Source organism: Atractosteus spatula, chromosome 14 (genome assembly GCF_055471065.1).
Source record: "Atractosteus spatula isolate fAtrSpa1 chromosome 14, fAtrSpa1.hap1, whole genome shotgun sequence".
NCBI lineage: Eukaryota > Metazoa > Chordata > Actinopteri > Semionotiformes > Lepisosteidae > Atractosteus > Atractosteus spatula.
Genome location: NC_142719.1, coordinates 2,237,439 through 2,256,773, shown reverse-complemented (window position 1 = coordinate 2,256,773; position 19,335 = coordinate 2,237,439). Strand labels below are relative to the sequence as shown.

At 39.7% G+C, this 19,335-nt stretch overlaps 1 protein-coding gene across 1 annotated transcript in view; it reads left to right on the top strand.

Moving 5' to 3' along the window:
* The window catches only part of csmd2 (CUB and Sushi multiple domains 2), a 266,444-nt gene that overhangs the window by 18,130 nt on the left and 228,979 nt on the right, over positions 1-19,335 (top strand). Inside the window, exon 2 of the mRNA XM_088932853.1 lies at positions 10,584-10,800. Coding sequence (XP_088788979.1) covers positions 10,584-10,800 — 217 coding nt within the window. The remainder of the gene's footprint in view (positions 1-10,583; positions 10,801-19,335) is intronic.

Here is a 19,335-nt window from a genome sequence, read left to right as displayed (position 1 = left end):
TATCGTATGTTTTCCTCCGGGAAGCAGAAATAGAATGGATAGGGGACCTTATTATTACTTAGACAATAGCAGGCCATTCAGAAGGATTCAAAAGGGAAATTAAAAGACTGCCGGGAGAAAAAGCAGAAATGCTGTTAAGCTTACCTAAAGCAAAATAAAAGGCTGTGTTGACTCCTTTTTGTCGGTTTTACAGTATATACATGCATGTACACATTGTAGAAAAGAGAAAGGAATGTTATGCTAATATCTGTGAGAGAATAAAAAGGGCTTGATAAAAGCAGGTAGATGAAAGGGTCTTAAATGATTAACAAAAAGCATACAGTATATATGCTCCAGCCATGCCTCTGCACTGAACAGTCAGTGCCCGTTAGTGCACTTGAAGAGCTCATCAAAAGGCCAATCACACGATTTTATTTCCATAGAGTAGCTGGGAGATTTTAATATTGATCTTCTAGGACTTCTAGGACAAAACTCCTGGTTTGTCTTCACGGGAGCACAAAGCAATGCGTTGTGGTAAAGAAAAGGTTTCAGGTTTGGTAATGCAAGCAGGGAGGCACCAGCAAGCTGGAAACTGATATCAGCCTGTCCTCAAATGCAGGGATAAAACATTGCCCACCTGACTGAGCCAGGGGTGATGGGAATCCTGTTGTGTGAGTGTGTAAAAGTGTGTGAAATAAAAGCCTGTCCTCCAATCATGAGCAAGGCTGTCTCGCTCAGTGTAGTGCAGGGGATCTCAAGGTCTAAGACTATGAGACCACGTTACCATGATGTTACTTCCCAAGACTTCTAAGATGGTTCAATTCTTTTTTAACAGGATGCTAGCTTTCTTGTCCTGGGTTGGATATTCACAGGTCTCTGAGAGATGGCAGACACAATACCATAGTCTTTCAGCTTGATTCACTTTGCTACATGTCATACAGTATATGTCATTTTAGAAGTACAGTGCTGAGGTGAATTCATATCATTACTGTCAATATCTCCAGCCTTTGTGTGGTCATTGCTGTATGGAGACTTTCAGTTCTTCCATATCTTTCCTTGATGTCCTCCTTGGACAATCCATTTTTCTCCTGGAAATGCCTTACTACACCTCAACATTGGCTTGGTTCTTTGTCCAGCAATCACACATTAAAAATGGTATAAATGTAATTTGTAATATTAGATGTGCTTCCATTGCGTTTTCTTGCATGAACATTAGGAACAATAGTTTTTCTAAGAGTAGTATATGCAAATCTGAAGTCAAGCAACAGTGTCTGGTTAACATGTGCAGTACTTACATAATGTCTCTGTTATACAGGTCAAAATAATTTGTTGCCTCTAATTTCATAATGCATTTTATAAGAATGCTAAATGATTAATTTATACGCTTTGCTTTAATAAAATATGCAACCAGAGCAACATGCACAGTCTGTAAATGCCTAATGCATCAATTAGTTGATTTCTTCAGTGTGCAGAAGAAACATTGCATTTTAATAGTTATGCGTTTATTAGTCTGTAGCTGGTTGGCAATCTTTTCAAGACAATCATACTTGCAGCCATGTTCATTTGCCCATACTACAGTATGTACTCTCCAGGAATGAAGAATAAAGTTAATGCTCTTTCTTATTTTCAATATTTCAGATTTTCAATTTCTATCTTTTAAAGGGGCCTAAATAGCTCTCTATGCAGTGCTGTGGTATTTCCTTCTCAGTCTGTAAGATCTGTGATTTTTTTTAAATCTAATTTTATTTTCTGCTCAGGTCTTTTAAAACTACGCTAAATTTTGCACAGCAGCAAAGTTAACATTTTCTATTTGCATGGTGAAATATGAGATCAGATTGAATGAGTGGACCTTCTAATGTTTGGTGAAACACATCCCATGTACTGCATTTTCTCATCATTGAAATGTTTCTAGTATTCATGCTCTGAGTAAAATGCTATGTTCTCTTCTCCATTCTTAACTTTTAATTATGCATTTTCCTTCTTTTTTCTTGCTCAACATAACATAACTCTTTGGTGCCTTCTCTGGGTTTAAGGCTGTAAAACGCTCGACTCCGAGAAGGTCTGAGAGCTCTCAGCCTCTCTGCTCTCCACGTTGTTGCCTTTTTACCATTTTTAACATTCATGGAGCAGTCGAGATGCAGCCTGACACGCAGGGGAGAAGAGCAGCCGGGCTCTTAGAGGATGGTTATCATTAGTTCTGTCATTTACATAGCGTTCTTTCCATCGGGTCTGGGCAGCATGAATATGCAAGATGGTGGGGAGCAGCAGCTGGCACCCGAGCAGACCATAGAGGCGATGGTGACACTTCACCACAGCACTTTTACAGTCACAGGTGTACCACAGCAGTCCTCTTCCACCTGTTACCTTGCACTGCTTTGCAGTTGCTGACAACCTTTGGCTCCCTTACCTTTCTGAAAACACATCAAGGGCACTACACTTTGCTGAATGTTGTTCTGTTCTGTTAAGCACTTAGCCTAGTAATGGACAGTAAAAGAAATTAGTTATGTGCGATAACAAAATTGTTTGTTTGGAAAGCTTTCAATGCTTAAGGTCAAAGGTGCTAAAGGACAACCTTTCTGGAAAAACACTATAAATGTTCCACTGTCTCTCATGTCTATCTGTGTATCTAATTAAAAGATGTTCAGAGCCAAATTTACCTACTGTGTAACTGCTGATTGCTGAGATAACTAGTAAGTTACCATCTGATTCAGATGGTAAAGACTGAGTGCAGAGCTGCATTGTTAAATGGTTAAAGCTCATTTTTCTAATGTTGATAATGGTCTTCCTAAAGTAAAGGTGAGGTAAAGATATTTAAATATTTGATTCACGATTGATGCTTCCCAGTTTTATGACTGCACGTGAGCAGAACTTTGATTCTGAAAGCCCTGCATTTTATTTCATTTTACTTTTTTAATATGTGATTTTACTGTTATAAAATGGACTGCATATTGCTTATGGCTAAAATGTGACAATTTTCTAACAACATAGACAAAAGTTTTTATTAGTATCTCCATGCATATGAACTTAGGCCCTCAACACCAGCACAGATTGTGTGAGAGCATGTAGAAATATATTTTGTGTGACGACCAGTGGTGAAGACAACAATGACTATAATACCTTGACCTGACCTATGAGTCACCAGACTGAGTGCCTGATAAAATGCTAAACGTAGGCCCCTGTGTCTCTGGGCCATATTGTGTCCACTTTACAGGATGAGATCAAAGACTTTTTCACATTCTTGACCTCACCTGGCCATCAAATTACTGCATGTTCTCTACTCTTAGAAAAGCATAGTAAATAGATGCGTTTGTTTCGGAAATGAAAAATTGCTGAAGCAAATGCTGCTCTGTCCTGCTGTTTTTCTGCATTTTGCTGGACTGTTTTTCATAGCATTGCGTCCAGCACAATTCTTATTTAAGTGCCTTAAGCTAACATGTTTTAGCTGTAATTATATATTTCAATTTCCAAGGAGACACACGCTAGAAACAAGCAGCAGCACAGGATGTTTTTTGATTTGTTGAATCAAGTTAATTAAGTAATAATTTACCTAACGTGTCTATCAAATACAAGGTGCTGAACTATGGCAAATGCTGCAGAGCACACAGACATTCAGAAGCTGATGCAGGGTGACACAGTGTCAGTCAGCTGTGGATAAAAAGTCTCACCCGTGTCTTATTGATACTGCTGCAAACATGGAGTTGCGGGTGTAAATTCAAAACTGGCTGAAAATTGTTTCCAGTTGCATAATGGGTTAATCAACGCAGAACACTAAGCTATTTGGTATCTATAATTAAATGTTACCAAATGTTTCATAAATGTGTTACTGGGAAATATTCAGCTAGAAATACACCAGAATTTTACACTTTGCTTCACAGCAATGGCTGATGAGTTCCCAGATGGTGAGTGACCTCTGAAAATTAAATCCTTCCAAAAAATGTGGTGCTGTTGATGGAGGAGACTTCGTGAGGGGGTTATAAACTAAAAGTGCCTAGACGACTCATTTAAAGGAATCAGTGCTATGCAATGCATTTCATGAAGTGTTCATATTCTTGTCATCAGGCTGCTTTCCAAATTGTGAATTTGGAAAATGTGGATGTACTGATGCTCTGTTTGACGTCTGTTGTAGACTACCTTCAGACTAAGATCTTTCTAGCTTTATTTTAATAAATGAATCATGAAGGATGGTGTTAATCTGAGTAGGATAGAAAAAAATAAATATTTTTCAGTGTGCACAATTTTAAAAAATAAGATTGATTTTTCTCATAGCAGGTGAGATGCAGTATATACATATACAGTATATGCACGCTTTGCCACTTATTCGCATGAAATCCCCCATTTGTGCAAGCTATGTTTCTGTTAAGCAGAATTTATCTGGATAGATGAAGGGAACATGAAATGAAGTTATTTTTCACTCAAGGATATGTAGTGGGCCAAAAAGAAAAACAGAATAGTGGAATAGGTGAGAATTTTGGAAAAAGTCATCTCATATGTGCTGGTCAAACCATGCGTCACTAAAGCACCCACAGTAATCAGCAGCTGCAGGAGAGATCCACAGTGGCCACTTTCTTCTCTCATGTTAATATCAAATCCTAGCAGCTTCACATCAAATGATGGACAAGGAGTATGATCTATTAATTTAATCCAAGACTCTTCCAACCTCCACGCCACGAATCAGTGGCTAACTGAGGGATGAGATCGAATTTGCTTCTTCTCACTTGGAATTCTCCTGTGGCTTTCCCTCATGCCTACTGCATAACATGTGAAAATATATATCCCAGTGAGTTAAAGCTGCACAACATGCATCACTGATGCAGGTTTGTGTCTGAAAACGTCCACAGGGAAAGAGTGCTGCACGGGGACTCTTTTATCTTTTCTGCCAAAAATTCCCTCTACTCCGATGCAGACAAGAATGGACAGTTTTGAGCAACGGACACTGAACTGATTTCTAAATAAAAGGGGACAAAAAAAATGATGTGTAAATGATTAAGAATCACCCCTGAGAGCTGACTGATCGGTCCTGCCTCATGCCTGTGACGTAGGGTGCCTTCTGAAAAATCCGGACGTGATGAGGCGACGATAGTTAGAATCGGTGTTGAGGCAATTGTCACGATCGTAATCCCCCCTCTTAAGGGCGCTTCGGCCCTTTCGTATTTTAGTTGATTACGTGCACCTGCCCCCTGTTCTGTCTCCTTATTTAAGCCTAGCGCTCCCGCTATTCCTGACTCAGCATCGGGAGACGAACGCCCGGAAGCCCGCCTACCAGTGTGTCCAGGAGAGACCCGACGGCATCGACTTCATCACGGCGTCCTGACCGTCTGAGACCGGGGCTCGGAGCGCCTGGCCTCGTTACTGTTTTTATCCTCCTGGTTCCCTGTCTCTGTTCCTGTTCTGGATCCCGTTCCGGTTTTAATCTTTTTTCCCCTTTGGACTCCCACTGGACTTGTTCGCCTGTGCCAAGCCCCCTGAGCACCAGGTCATAGCTGTCACGCCCCCCTGTCTGTCTTCCCATCCTGCTCCTGGTGTGTTTCTGTAAAAGTCTTATTCCAGTCACTTCTGGATTATATCGTCTGCATAGGGTCCAAAATACGCACTACTCGGGAGTCAGGACCGGCTCCCGTGACAGCAATGCAGTGGCTTGTATGGGAGGAGTACAGTAAATGATGAGAGGAGCAGTGGAAATCAAGCAGCATATGATATAGGATTGGCATTGTAGTCAGTTGCCTTGGACATGAGGACACGGTTAAGAGGATTCCTTTGTACTGTACTCTTCAATGAGTAATGGCTGAAGAACACACTGTGTGTATCAGATAAAATGGTAGCTTCTTCTTGGAAACCAAAAACCAGTTCACAGAAATAAAAATAAGTAATTCCAGAGACAGCAAGTTAGGTTTGAGTAGCTCTCTACTTCAATAATGCTAACAGGCATTGCTGGTCCAAAATGCAACCATTCATCTTGAATACAATTTATGATAAAAATAGTGTGATGTGCAATTGTGTTTGTTTAGTGAACAAGTATTTATTTCAGTGCTTTGTGAGTTTCTTATTTTTTAAATCTTGGAAATAGTTACATTCTGTTGAATTCAGGAGAAACTATACATACAGTACCACTCATAACTTTGTAATGAGTGCCATCTCTCCAACATGTACTGTATCTCTGGATTCATTTGCACAGTCAGGTTGGTATATGTTTTACATGCTAATTGGATTAATTATTATGATAACACATTATTTGAATGTTGCTACATAGTGGATTCATAATCCCTTCATAACTGCTGCACAAGATGTTATAATCACATACACAATGCTTTACAGGGTCTGCTAATGACAGAACATGTGTATAAGAGGTGATGACATTTTAGTATCATTTATAGTGCTTTGTACGATGTGATGCTGAAACAAATGTCATAAATTCTTTATGCGCATGTTATGTTATTAATGCATATCCCTGTAAAGCATTATGCATGTGATTATAACATTTTGAACAGCAGTTATGAAAGGATTATGAAGCCACTATGCAACAACATTCCAAAAGTTACTCTAATTGTATATAGTGTATATGCATATTTGACATACTGTTCTTGCAAAATCTACATTCGTGACTTTTAAGAACAATTATTTTTTAAAGTGGGGTGCTGCAAGTATGTTTTATGCAGTATCTCGGACACATGCAAGGCGAACTCCATTAGTGCCTTTAGGAATGATATTATGTCGACGACATTTGTAAAGGAATAGAAGGTGGTTAGAAAGCCTGGTCTTGGAACAGATCGCTGTGAAGAGACAGTTTAGTGAGAGAAGGGAGCAAGTGGCCCAGGGAGGAAGAGAAGGAATGACGAACAGATCTAGAAAAAAATTTGGAGGAAGACATAGTGGGTCGCAGCAGGTGTAGGCTGTAGTAGTTCAGGTGGGGAGCTGTGTCAGCATGCGTAGGCTGCAAAGGAACAAGTAATAGGTTTATTCCACGTTGTGAAAGAAAACACAACGTTTCGACCGTGGAGCCTTCTTCAGGTGTTTACACCTGAAGAACACCTGAAGACACACCTGAAGAAGGCTCCACGGTCGAAACGTTGTGTTTTCTTTCATTTCTTTTCAGCGTGGAATAAACCTACAGTATTACTTGTTCCTTTACAGCCTACGCATGCTGACACAGCTCCCCACCTGAACTAACTCCATTAGTGATTACTTAATAAGTTAGACCAGAGAAATACAAATATTGCAATTAAGTTTGAATAATCTAAACATGAGAGTGTAGATTTGAGCTTTTTTATGACTAATCAAAGTTATTGATTAGTCGATTACTGAGGCACCTGCTGCACCAGGGTTCAGTTTTTTCTCTTGGCTGTTGTTAGAGATGAGGATTCTCTTAAGCAGCAGGCAAAGTCTTTGGGAAAGTCCTGACTTTGGTAAAATGATTGCAATAGCAAACTCAGGTTAATCCCTCTTTCTCGAGGGCTTCATCGTGGACAAGATAGGATTAGGCTGTGTAAGACTGTAATTTCCCTGATTCAGATCCCAGGCCTTGTACTTCTCCACACTGCCAATGAAACCAAGCAATTTGAGCACAGCTTGGCAGTTCATCATCTCGGTGTTTCATTTGCCATCTTTGATCCCAGATCGATGAATCTCTCATTACAGAACCTCTGCATTATCTTTCCGCTAGAACAAACAAAAATAACTGAGTTATTGCAGAATTCCAGAAGGAAGGTGAATGCGGCACTCGGGTCCTCAGGTGGGGCAGATTGAATAACGGATATGGAAGACATTCAGGTCATGATGGAGTATAAAATGATTGTCCCCTGCTATTTTTAATCAAATGAGCATTTTGAAACAGTTAAGCAATGCGCTGATTATACAAACTGTTTTTTTTTAAATGCAAATAGCAATTGTGAGAGAACAAGCTGCAGAACGTTATAGGTACAGTTGAGAAAAAAGATAGTCCAGTTATTTTTGCAGGTGCTTCAGTTTGGAGAAGTGGTTTTTGTTTAGCTAATTAGTGATGATTCAGTCCAATGATAGAAGAAGGTCAGAAAAGCCAAGTTTTTTTTCTGAAATTCTCTCCAGGTACAGCAAAATGCAATTGTTTTATGTCCTTAAGAAAACATTTCTGTCATTGTAACTATCTTCTGTTTTTCTAATTTCATTTGGATATTTTTAACGTGTGTTCTAAAATCAATATTGGTCACCCAGTAGTTTAGACACTGCTTGAATTACCATTTCTGCTCCACGTAGTCCTCCTGGATACTCATACTGCTGTTTCGTAATTCAGATTCTCTGAATCTCTTAAGCTTATCAAGTAGAAAAAAGCAGTTATAAAAAGACTTAAAATTAGGTGAGACCTCTGCCTTTAGTTCATTGCTTCTGGCTGGGAGTGCACTGCAGTAATCAATGCCCATCTATGGGGATTTGCAGTAGGATCTAAATGGAAACCCACACATGAAATGCATTTACTGTATATCACCTGCTCTACATCCAAATTCGTTGTGTGTCTGCACAGCAAACTATTTGCCAGCTGAATTAGCATGGTGCACCTAGAGTAAGGATAAACCTGAATGAGTCCTTCTGAAACTACTTATGTGAATTATTGACAATTGCTTTTAACCAAAGCAGTTTTATTTTAGAAACTTTCATCATCTCACAAGAACGTAAATGTTTTTTAGGCCATATGCAGTTTGACTAGATGGGCACGGTTACTTTGCTTTTATTTTGTTTTTGCTCCCCACCAGGAAGTCCATGTGAAGTTAAAGATAGCATTGTGATTATTGTTGTGTTTGTTGAACCTCGTGTGCTTCAGAAAGGTCTAATAATGTAGATAAAATACAAACAAAAGTGCCAGGATGTGATTTTTAAATATTCAGGCTTTATGAAGTAGATACCTATTTCAGGGAATTGATTGAAGCTGATTGAAGCTGTTGCACATTGTTTACTTTATTCTGTAATTGTGGAATACAGCAATACTGTTTAATAAAAGTAAAGCATGAGCATCTGGGCATCATGTGAAACAGTGTTACTGGAAATCAGACCAGATAAGTCATTTGGCTTAGTCTGATGAATGTCAGATTCAGAATACAGTGTAGACACATTACTTACTGCACTTGTAGCCTAATGTAATCTTGGATGTTAAGCAAGGATAAGCCTAGACTCTACTGTGATGAGACACCTCTAAGAAAAGCCCGGTTCCTGTTCTAAGCAGTCTTGGTGGACCTGTAGTTGGTGGCCATGTCTGAAGTAGAGTTTCCAAACTCATGCCCCTGTAACCATGGACACTGTACTGTACGAGTTGCCGTCCTTTCCCTTGAGAGATTAAATGGTGGGTTTGCTAACCTGGGTGTCCTGGCTAAATTCTGCTTTGGGCCTTTGCAATCTGACCTTTGTAAAGATCCCTCTTAATGCAGTATCTCACTTCCCCTCCTGATCTGCTGAGCAGTAGGAAATTAAGTCTCACATTACTCAGTTGGATGCTGTACTTCAGTGGTGGATGAAACGGTTTGCGTACTACAGTATATGTGCAGCATTTGGGGATCCTTTGGGATGAGAAACTCCATATAAATGCAAGGAACTATTAAATATAATATAAATATTAACTATTCTTATTATTATTTTATGTGCAACCTCTGACAGGCATGCAAAAGAAAAGCTCAATTAACATTTTGAAGTATCTTCTGTATGTTATGCCTTCCACATTTTGCTTGGGGTTATATAAATGATGTACATTATACATCAGAAGCTTTTATTTCCATTTTCTTTTTTGTAACTGATTATGATGATGTGGAACTGATTATGGTTATAGTGTTGTATAAGGATATTGCCAATGAGAATTAGTCATGACCCTGATTCGTGAGCTTTGGGGGTCCCACATACCACTGTACCCCAACTTAGTCCTTTTAATACTTTGGAATGAATATGGCAAGACTTCAGGTCCTTTAAACAAAATTATTAATATGAATTTTGTAAACATTCTTAAAGTCTTGCCTGGTGATTTAACTGAACCTGGAGACAGGAAGGAGAGAAAAGTTGCTTCTATTATGAAAGTGATGCAGAATTGACTATTTTAAATATATTTTTTGATACAAAAAGCAAGACAGTACCTGCAAAGCTACTTTAATTATTACTACAGTAATCATTACAATACATAATAAAGTGTATATATTTTTACCTTTTGTTACATTAAGAACATTTCCGTATTCTGAGTTTACTGTAATTGGTCCTGATTCTGTTCTTTAAGTCTCTCCAACCTTACTGGTTTAGTTTAGTACACTTGATGTAACAATTTAAGAGAAGAAAAGGTTAGATCATTCCAAGTGATATTCCAGTTCTCATCCGAGAGCGGCACTTTAATTTCAAATTCCGATTTTCACAGCCTGCCGTGTCGTGATGTGTTAAGGTGATGCATGGTTTTGGCTAAAACAACTTACTTTCAGGTTTGTGGTGATTACAAATCAGGATGTAAAAAAATATTTCCAGATCAGGAGAAGAGTTTTCCCTCTGTTGCTGTTCAGTTGTGACTTCTGATCCCATGTGTACAGCTTTAATGGATGCTTGCCATTAAAGGCCCCTCTTGTTGAAAGGACTGACTGATGTTTTTCTCCGTCTTTCTCTTGTTGTTCTAGCTCAGAACTGCAGTCACACGCTACATGGTCCCAATGGAACGATAGAAAGCCCAGGATTTCCTTACGGCTACCCCAATTATGCCAACTGCACGTGGATTGTGGTCACACAGGACCACAACAGAATACAGCTGGTGTTCCAGTCCTTGGCTTTGGAAGAGGACTTTGACATTCTCTCTGTGTATGATGGCCAGCCCCATCAGAGCAACTTAAGGACAAGGTAACACACTCCCCTATCCCTGTCTATCTTTTTTATATCCAAAGATGTTTCACTGCATAAAATGCAGAGGCAGATCTGAACCTTACAAGGCTTGCGATGATGTTGATGAGCAGTTTCGAAGCTGCAAAAATGACTGGCCTTGCTCATCAGCATGTCTTTACTGCAGCTCAATTGAAACTTTTTTATCTTGTGTTTCTGTTTTTTTTATTTTAAGTGTTCGTTGTCATTTTAGATCATCAGATCTTTTTGGAAGCTTCATGTTGAGATCTGCACAGGTCTAGGGTGGACGACATTTCTGGATATAATGAATAATACAGTGTATCCTCACTCAAGATTTGTATTTTAAATGACAGATTGCCTTGTATGATTTAGCTTCTGACTCTGCTGGATTTAGAACAGTAGAGTCTAGTATCTTTAAATGTACTAAGAAAATGAAATTATAACGGCAGTAATGAAAAAATGGTGATGGAGGAGAAGCAGACAAAATCCATTTAGGTTTCAGTTAAAAAAAATGCTTTGTAGAATAGTGCCAAGGACTGAAAACAAGTTCCTTCAGGGTTCTTGCACAGTTTTGTTTGCTTGCTTTTACAAACAGCACAGGGGAGTGTTGATGGACTATGGGATTGCTAATACAGGCGTCTGGATGTGTTTTCTCTTGTTGGCATTGTTGCTGTGGCATTTGTGAAGGGATGCTGGTATTTCCTTCATGTAAAAACAATCTCAGGAGGCTTTGCTACTTGAAAGCACATTGATGTTGTTGAGAAACATACCACTGCTAGAGTCCTGCAATGAACTCTTGTTCACCTTTCTCATTCCTTTCAGCTCACATAGGGCTAAAATCGATAGACAACAGCCTCATATGAATGAGTTTATGTTCTCCTTCTGCACTTAGGGCAAACATAAGACTACTGCATTTTGAACTTGTGCTTCCATAAGGTCTACATCAGAACTCTCTGATGGTGTGATGTGAGGGCTTGCACATGTATTATAATGTAATAAGTGGGCAGCATGGTGACATGAAAATAATGAAGACACTTTTTTGGATCTAGAGCTTGATTTCCTGTCTTCTGTGTGGATATTACATGTGCGTCTGGTGTCAGTACATTTTCTCCCACTTCCAAAAGACACTCTGGGTAGGTTCCTTGGTGTCCTTGTGTTTGAACTGTGTGTCTTGCAATAGGCTTGTGCTCCATCCAGAGTGTAGTCTGGCCCTCCACTCTGTGATTCCAGGTTACTGAGGTGGATAATGGATGAAAAAATGTCTATTTCCAAGTCCACGATCTAAGGCAGCTGAAGACAAATTTTATTAATTTCTTTTAGTTTGCCTACTTTAGTGACAGTCTACTGCAATGGGAGTTTTTTTCTGAATGTCGCTAATGCTGTCGCCTGGATCATGAGCATTTCTGTCTCCATCTGTTATCTGTTCTTATTTCTTTCTTAAGGCTTCATCCTTACATGGTATCCAGCACTTAGCGTCCACAGATAGATAGAAAATAGACGATTCATTAAACCCATTTACCAACAGATTAACTAATGAGGAAATGATGCAGAAAAAGACGATCTGACTACTGTAGATGGTCTTATACAGCTGAAGCCTTTTTATTTGTAAAAAAGCTTTTAAACTTTGGAAGAGGGATTCTAAAGACACTAGTAATATGTCCTAGACTGACATTAATTGTATTTAAAGAGCGACAGATATTGTACACATATCATCCCTTGAACACAAAGCACTTATTTTCTGATAACTGAAGATGTGTCCAAAACTGATTTCTCTTGATGAGACAAATAAGACTAAGAAACTTTTCTTTTCAGATAGAAATAAGCATGTGTGCAATAATCTTTCCAATTCCTCACGTAAGATGCTCAGAAATCTTACAAAATGCAAATAAAATTGTGATACAATTGCTAATTGGAATGGAATATAGGAGCTTGGATAGTCAGAAGGTTCTGTCCTTGCAAGAAAAAAATATTTTTTAATTAATTTGCTTGAGTGTTTCCCAATCCCTCCTGAATTATTTCAGAGATACAAAACATTTTCAGTGCTTACAGGAGCAGCACAGCAAGGCACATGAAGAATCAGGACCCGCTGAAGATAATTCCCAGGAATACAGTAAAAAAACAAAAATGCAAGCAACTGTCTTGTAATTTGCAGTGTAAACAATGCAGCAGTGTGTGCCCTGCCAGAAAATAAAATTGAAAAATTCATAAATCACATTATCCTGTTAGCTGCTGTTTGGCACTAGGGAACTATGCCTCTAAAATAATGAAAGATTTTAGTGAACTTTTTCCAATGAACAGATACATCCGTTGCAACTGATACTGGCACTGTGCAGGAGGAAGAAAAGCCACTTTCTGTATTTATTATTTGTGATTAATGAATGTAAATATAATCTTTTAGCTTTGATTTGCACACTGTACATTTTTATTTAGATATTAAATTGTAAATTAAAATATTACCTTATCTTCCAGTAATACACTACCATGCAAAATATTACTGCTGTTACGCTATAATTTTAGGCCCATAGATTCTGCTTATAAACCTGAGCCATTAGCTTTTTTTCCCCTGATGCAGCAGCTTGTTCTTTTTGCCCCTTTCTGCAACGGGAGGGCTGGTGACCCTGCTGCAGGTGAAGCCAAAGAAGGAATTTTTTCATAGTTGCCGTGTGCCAAGGTAGCAGAGTGGGATCCTCCAAATTAGTGCTTGGGCACCAGATCGCCCATGCCCGCGCCCGTCTGCCTCGGAGACTGAGCTCCCAGGTGGCTGTGGGTACCTCGCTGTGCCTGTTTGTCTTGCAGTGTCAAGTCGAACCTCAGCTCCCCCTCCTTGTCCTCCTGGTGGCTTGCATCACAGGCCGTTCTCTCACCTGCGGCGGTGCACCAGCCTCTCCTGCGGCTTTCTCCCCGACTCCGGCCCATTAATCATGTGATCGCTGCACCCAAGGACGCGTGGCTGTGCCATTTATCAGTGCTCAAGACAGCCAGGCAGTGGAGGTTCGCTTCGGGGAGCCGTCTGTCGAGCTGACAGAGTCGTTCTCTCTTCTGCACTGGGAAACGCTTTATGAAATAGCATCCGTAGAAACTGTCCGGAATTTATCACCCGTTTTTCCGCACATATTGCACCCAGTTCACCACCACGGCTTCTTGTTGCTGGTTTTGTGAAGTGCTACTGCTGGTGCATTAGTTTTATTAGCAGCAGTGGCAGTAGTAGCAATATCCACATTAGAACTGTTGAGACAGAAGCAACTCAAGTCGGACTACAGTAACTATAGCAAATGCTATCAATAATTTCACAATTATCTGTTGTTGTTTTTCCTATTTCCTAGTGTTCCTGGCCACTGTTCCAGTTCCAAGTCCACAATTTTAACTACAATGCGGTTCCAATACATTTATGCTCTGTCTTGTGGCATACTGTAATTCCTGGTTTCTTCTCAACATCGTTTGTTTTCTAATTAGGCTCCATGTTCCCAGAGTTCTCTATAAATAAATTAAAACCTGTGTTTCCATACATATTTCTTATTAATATTTGAAATAAGCCCTCATATTCCATATGGTCAACAATATTGTTTCTGGGAACACAAAAACATTTATATTGTATTGTTTCTTGAAAACTGTGAACACAATATCCTCAAACCCACCTCACGCTTTAAACAGGAGGAGCTCAAAAAGCTGTTCTGAGGCTGTTCATTGCCTGCTCCTCCCTACACGCCTTAATTCCACTGAGGCTGCCTGAAGATAGATCTCACTATCTCTGTCCTTCTTAATGTGCTAAGGTGTCTGCAGGGAGAATGAAGAGACAGTAAAAAGGCTGCAGAACATGTTGACTCCATTGTGGACTGATCCCTTATCTCCTGCTAATCTCCAGTAAACAAGTCACAACTGTGTTGGTGGGTGTTGGGGGCTGGGGGAGGATTTGATAAATTGGTCTCAGCACTATGTCTAAGAAGAACTGACACCACCCATGAAGCACTTTCTGGCCCAAGGCTCGCTAATTATCTCCTTATCTGTGCCTCCAATTCTCTCATTATTCCTGTACAACTAGGCTCATGCAAGAGCATGGAAGCTTTCGGTACAGGCGTGAGACGGGAAAGGAGGAGGATTACCGGAGTTTAATCCCCGGGGTCGAGGAGACCTGGGGAAGTGAAATGTGCTTCTCTGACAAGCGGAGGGAAGAGGGAGAGGAAGTCTACAGTCTGCAGGTTCAATCGGCAGCACCTCCAGCCTCTTTAGCTTCACGCTCCACTGTCGACAGGCTTCACACACTGTTAACGACAGCAAATGAACAAAATAAATGAAAAGCAGCCAAACTAGCAAGCATCGACGGCACAAGGTGTTTATCTGCAAAACACCTGAGTGGCTAATATGTTCCGGTCCGCTGTTCAGCTTGCAAGGCTCTGTAAACATCACGGCTGCTGCTCGCTTTTGACTACGGGGCATGAAAGAGTATTTTCAGAGGTGGATCTTGAAAGACACCGTGGAAATGTAAAGGAATTCTCCCTGTATACGGGGGCACGGTGTGTTCTGAATAGTGTCGACTTTTGCCGGTACATTACTATTGCTTTAGTTCTAAAAGAAAGAAAAGTGTTAAGTCATGCGCCCGGGAATCCTGTGCAATTGCATACAGGTTATTATTGGCACAAGCAGTTGAAGTCTGCAGATATATTGTGCCTTGCGTTTCTGTGACAGGTAGTAACTCATTACTGAAACCTTTTGTGGCCTCCAAAATTTGGGAACATTACTCTTGTATTTTTTCCCCCTTTGTAAGGCTGCAAATGTTAGAACAGAATCGATTTTTGTGCCGTCTGAACTGAACTATAATCTCATGAATCTCATTTTGTGGATTAGAGGAGTGTGTTAATTCTCTTGAGAGAATGTCATTGAGGTCTAATACAGTATTTGTCTCTTTTGCAAGTTTTAGCATGATTTTACTAACTTCACAGCTCATCCAGGAGTTCAATAAAAAATGAATAAACTTTTGAGGACTTTGGGATCAAACTGGTTTCTTTCCTAATGCACTGAAATGGGAAAATGTCGGCTGTCTCATCGTAACTTGCGTGTTTGACAGGTCACAGAGTCTCAGCACATGGTTTTCAACAGAACCGATTTGTGTCACTTTAAAGAGTCTTTTAAAGTGCTTGTGGAAATCAGAGGAAATGGCAATAATGGGGCGATCATAGTGACAGGCTAATCGGAATGACAGGATATTAAAAAAGCAAAAGGAAAATTGTCAGCTGTCACCCAGAAATCAGATGCAATCTTGTCCTCACAGGTGTTTTGTCGAGACCTTTTTTTTTGCTGCCTCTTGAGACAGGCTCTGCTTTCTGCAATTTTTTTTTGTTTCTCAAGAAACAAGTCCCTTTTTCCATTTACTGTCATTCTCAAGGATTAATGCAGCACTTGGTATTTTCAAACAGCAGACGCTGAATTTGAAATTTGCACTAAGAGCTTGACTCCGTGTCTAAAGGTATATCTGCTGGATGTCCACTGTGCGCCTCAGTGTAGTAAACACGCTAGTGGCCATGTCCAATGAGAAGCCTTTATTTGTCTCAGTCTTGGGAAGTCACAGATGGGCGTTTATGAAAGCCAGATGAGGGTTTTCCAATCTTGCTTCTCAAGAGTCATTAAAGGTTTTTGAAGCCTCTGTTAATCACTTTACAAGACCACTTATATAAGCCTTATAGGGTTACCGACAGCTACAGTATATTAATTATTAATAGTAATCACCCCTTTTGCTTAATAGCATTAATATGCTAGACCTTTAATCTGGTTACCACCCCCTGGAATTAGGACTATAAAGTATGGGTGCAGTTATTGTTCCCATGCCTGGTCTTCATTTCTCCTGATTTACATCACTTTCTTGGATATTGTGTATGGAATTTTGCAACCCCCTTAAACTCAACCCCACCTCAGAAACACTCCATTCTTTCTAGATGTAAAAAGGGTTTATCCAAGCTAACATTTCAAGATCACTGGCCCTTTAAACTGCTGCTGTCCTAAAGGGACCTAATAACCCTAATGGACTGGAGGTGGAGACTCCAGATGCTGACCAATAGATGAGAGCTTTTATTTCGCAAACACCAGAGTGCTCCTTGACTCCATGGAGTCTCTGCTTCCTGGTTTTCAGACCTAAGATATTTTCCAATGAATCTGAAATCCTGTACAAGAAGAAGCACATTTTCTTAGCTGATACTTAGTGCTGTTTTTACTGTTATTTGTAATGGTGGCAAAGATGAACCACTACTGGGAGTATGAAGGCACTCTCTCTAATTGCACATATTTATTTCTTTAACCTGAACTAGAGCTCCAGAGATATATAGCTTATCTTTGCAGCTGCTCCAGATAGACCATTTTATTAGGCTGATGAGGGATTGTATGGACTGCTACTGTTTCATTAAATTAAATTCACCACTGTTATCCGTTTTATACATTTGCCTTGTCTAAAGAGACTTTGGCAGTGTAGTGGTCACTGAGGCACCAAGGTATTGACACTTGGGTTTGTTTTTGTAAAATCCATTTCTTTACTTTTATAAAGAAATCAAAATATCCTAAGAAATAAAATCATTCAATTTGTATTCAAGTCAGTACTGACTGTATTCCAAGTAACTGTTTTAGTGTTTCATATGCTCTGATCATTTGCTACCCATTATTTAAGCATTAGAGAGATTTCTTTTTCAAAAGGTAAGCTTTCATGGTACTGTTATTGACTAGGTAGTTGTGAAAGGGGCAGTAAATCCAGACAAGGATCACCATCCTGTTTAATATACTGTCCTCTCCCTAAACTAAATAGATTTCAAGTTAGGAAGAAGTCATAGAAAGATCTTACTCTTTATCACAGAGAACTGAGTGACACTTTCTTTTACATTTATACTACGATTCATCTACAAAGAATGCAATTTGCCACACAAACCTCTTAATGACAAAAACTGAAAAACAGGAAACGGAAAACATTTAATTCCTCTTTTCCTGTCCTAGTACAAAGGACATTTTTGAGACTTTTATATTAAAGTACCTGTGCTGAGACAGTGCACTGACCCAGATTTGCAATCTTACTGCATCATACTCTGAAATAAACAGATTACGTAAAAAGCACACTAACATGTTTTTGAAATCCATTTTAGGTTTTTTTGTCCACTGCACACTTAGGTGATTTTCTTCTGGAACACACTGGCGACATTCAAGGCACAACACGGTTCCTTCATGCAGGGTTGGTCGAGTTGCCCTTCACTCCAGTCCCACAGATTACAGTGTATTGCTTTGAGATGAGAATAAAAATAGGATTTTGTTTTCCACTGTGACAGGGATGGAAATAAGAATCCCTTTGCAGACCACTTTCTGCCATTTCTCATTTACAAATTTGATGTATTTTGTGTAAATTAAATCAGATGTTAAGTTAAAATATTAGGAAAATAAAGCCTACATACAGTATGCATATATATTTTAATACCCCAGACATGCAGCCATTTACAACTATTTGCCCTGTGTGTTATTTGCACTATTTATACAAAAGCTTGCTGGTTAGAAACCATGAAATATAGAGTATCAAACTGCGATGCAAAACCCGTTCTTACCTCATCCCTAGCTAGAGTAATACGAATGCTTGTAATACAGCCTCAGAAAAGCATGGGACTTCAGGTGCATTCTGTAATGGAGATCAAGTAAATCCTCCATATCATTCATAAGAGAGTTGAATATCACTAAATTGTTCTTTTTTCCTTCTCTTCTCACACCACTGCTCTGCAACCAACCAGGACATGGAATGATTAATGCTGTGGGGGGCAGCGCACATTAAGTCTTCTGTATGAAGATCTCCATCACACTGAATCTGAGCCACAGTTACAGTTATGACACATCTTTATTCTTTATTTAAAAATTAATGGAGACAGCAGACCTATTGCCAGAGTTTCTCAATCTGGATACCAGGCTTCATCTCTCTGGAATGCAAGACAGGGAAATTATTCATTTATAAATCTCCGAAATAGATTTTTTTTTTCGTCAGAGTGTCCTCTGATTTTTCACGACCACATCCAGGATGTATTGGCCTAAATTAGGTGAAATATACATATAATGTGTGGCCCTTGCTGTTATTGCATGCTCTCAATAATAAAGCTGCTTTAAAGTGGTTAGGATACCAGACACAATGGGAATTCAAGGTACTGCAATATGTCCAGCTCTACAAATAGTTCCAATTGTAAATTGGATAGTTTACAATTGGGTAAAATTATCAGCTAAAAAATCTCTCTGTTTTTTGTCAGGGTCCCCCAGTCCTGCTTCTTGCTTTGCCCCGCAGTATTTCACTATGTGTGGCCATACATTTGCTTGACCTGTCCTTCGCTGTGCTTTGCTTTTGCTCTGGTTACCCCACAGTAAATGGAGTTTTAAATGTACGTCAGGGAGGAGGCCAAACCCTGATCTCGCCCACTTCCTACCTCCTGCATATAAATACCCTGACAGCAGAGTGCCCACTCCCACATCTTCTCTTGCACCCACTCCTCCACCCCACCCTCACCCTTGCAGTACCTTCCCGGTTCACTGCATGAG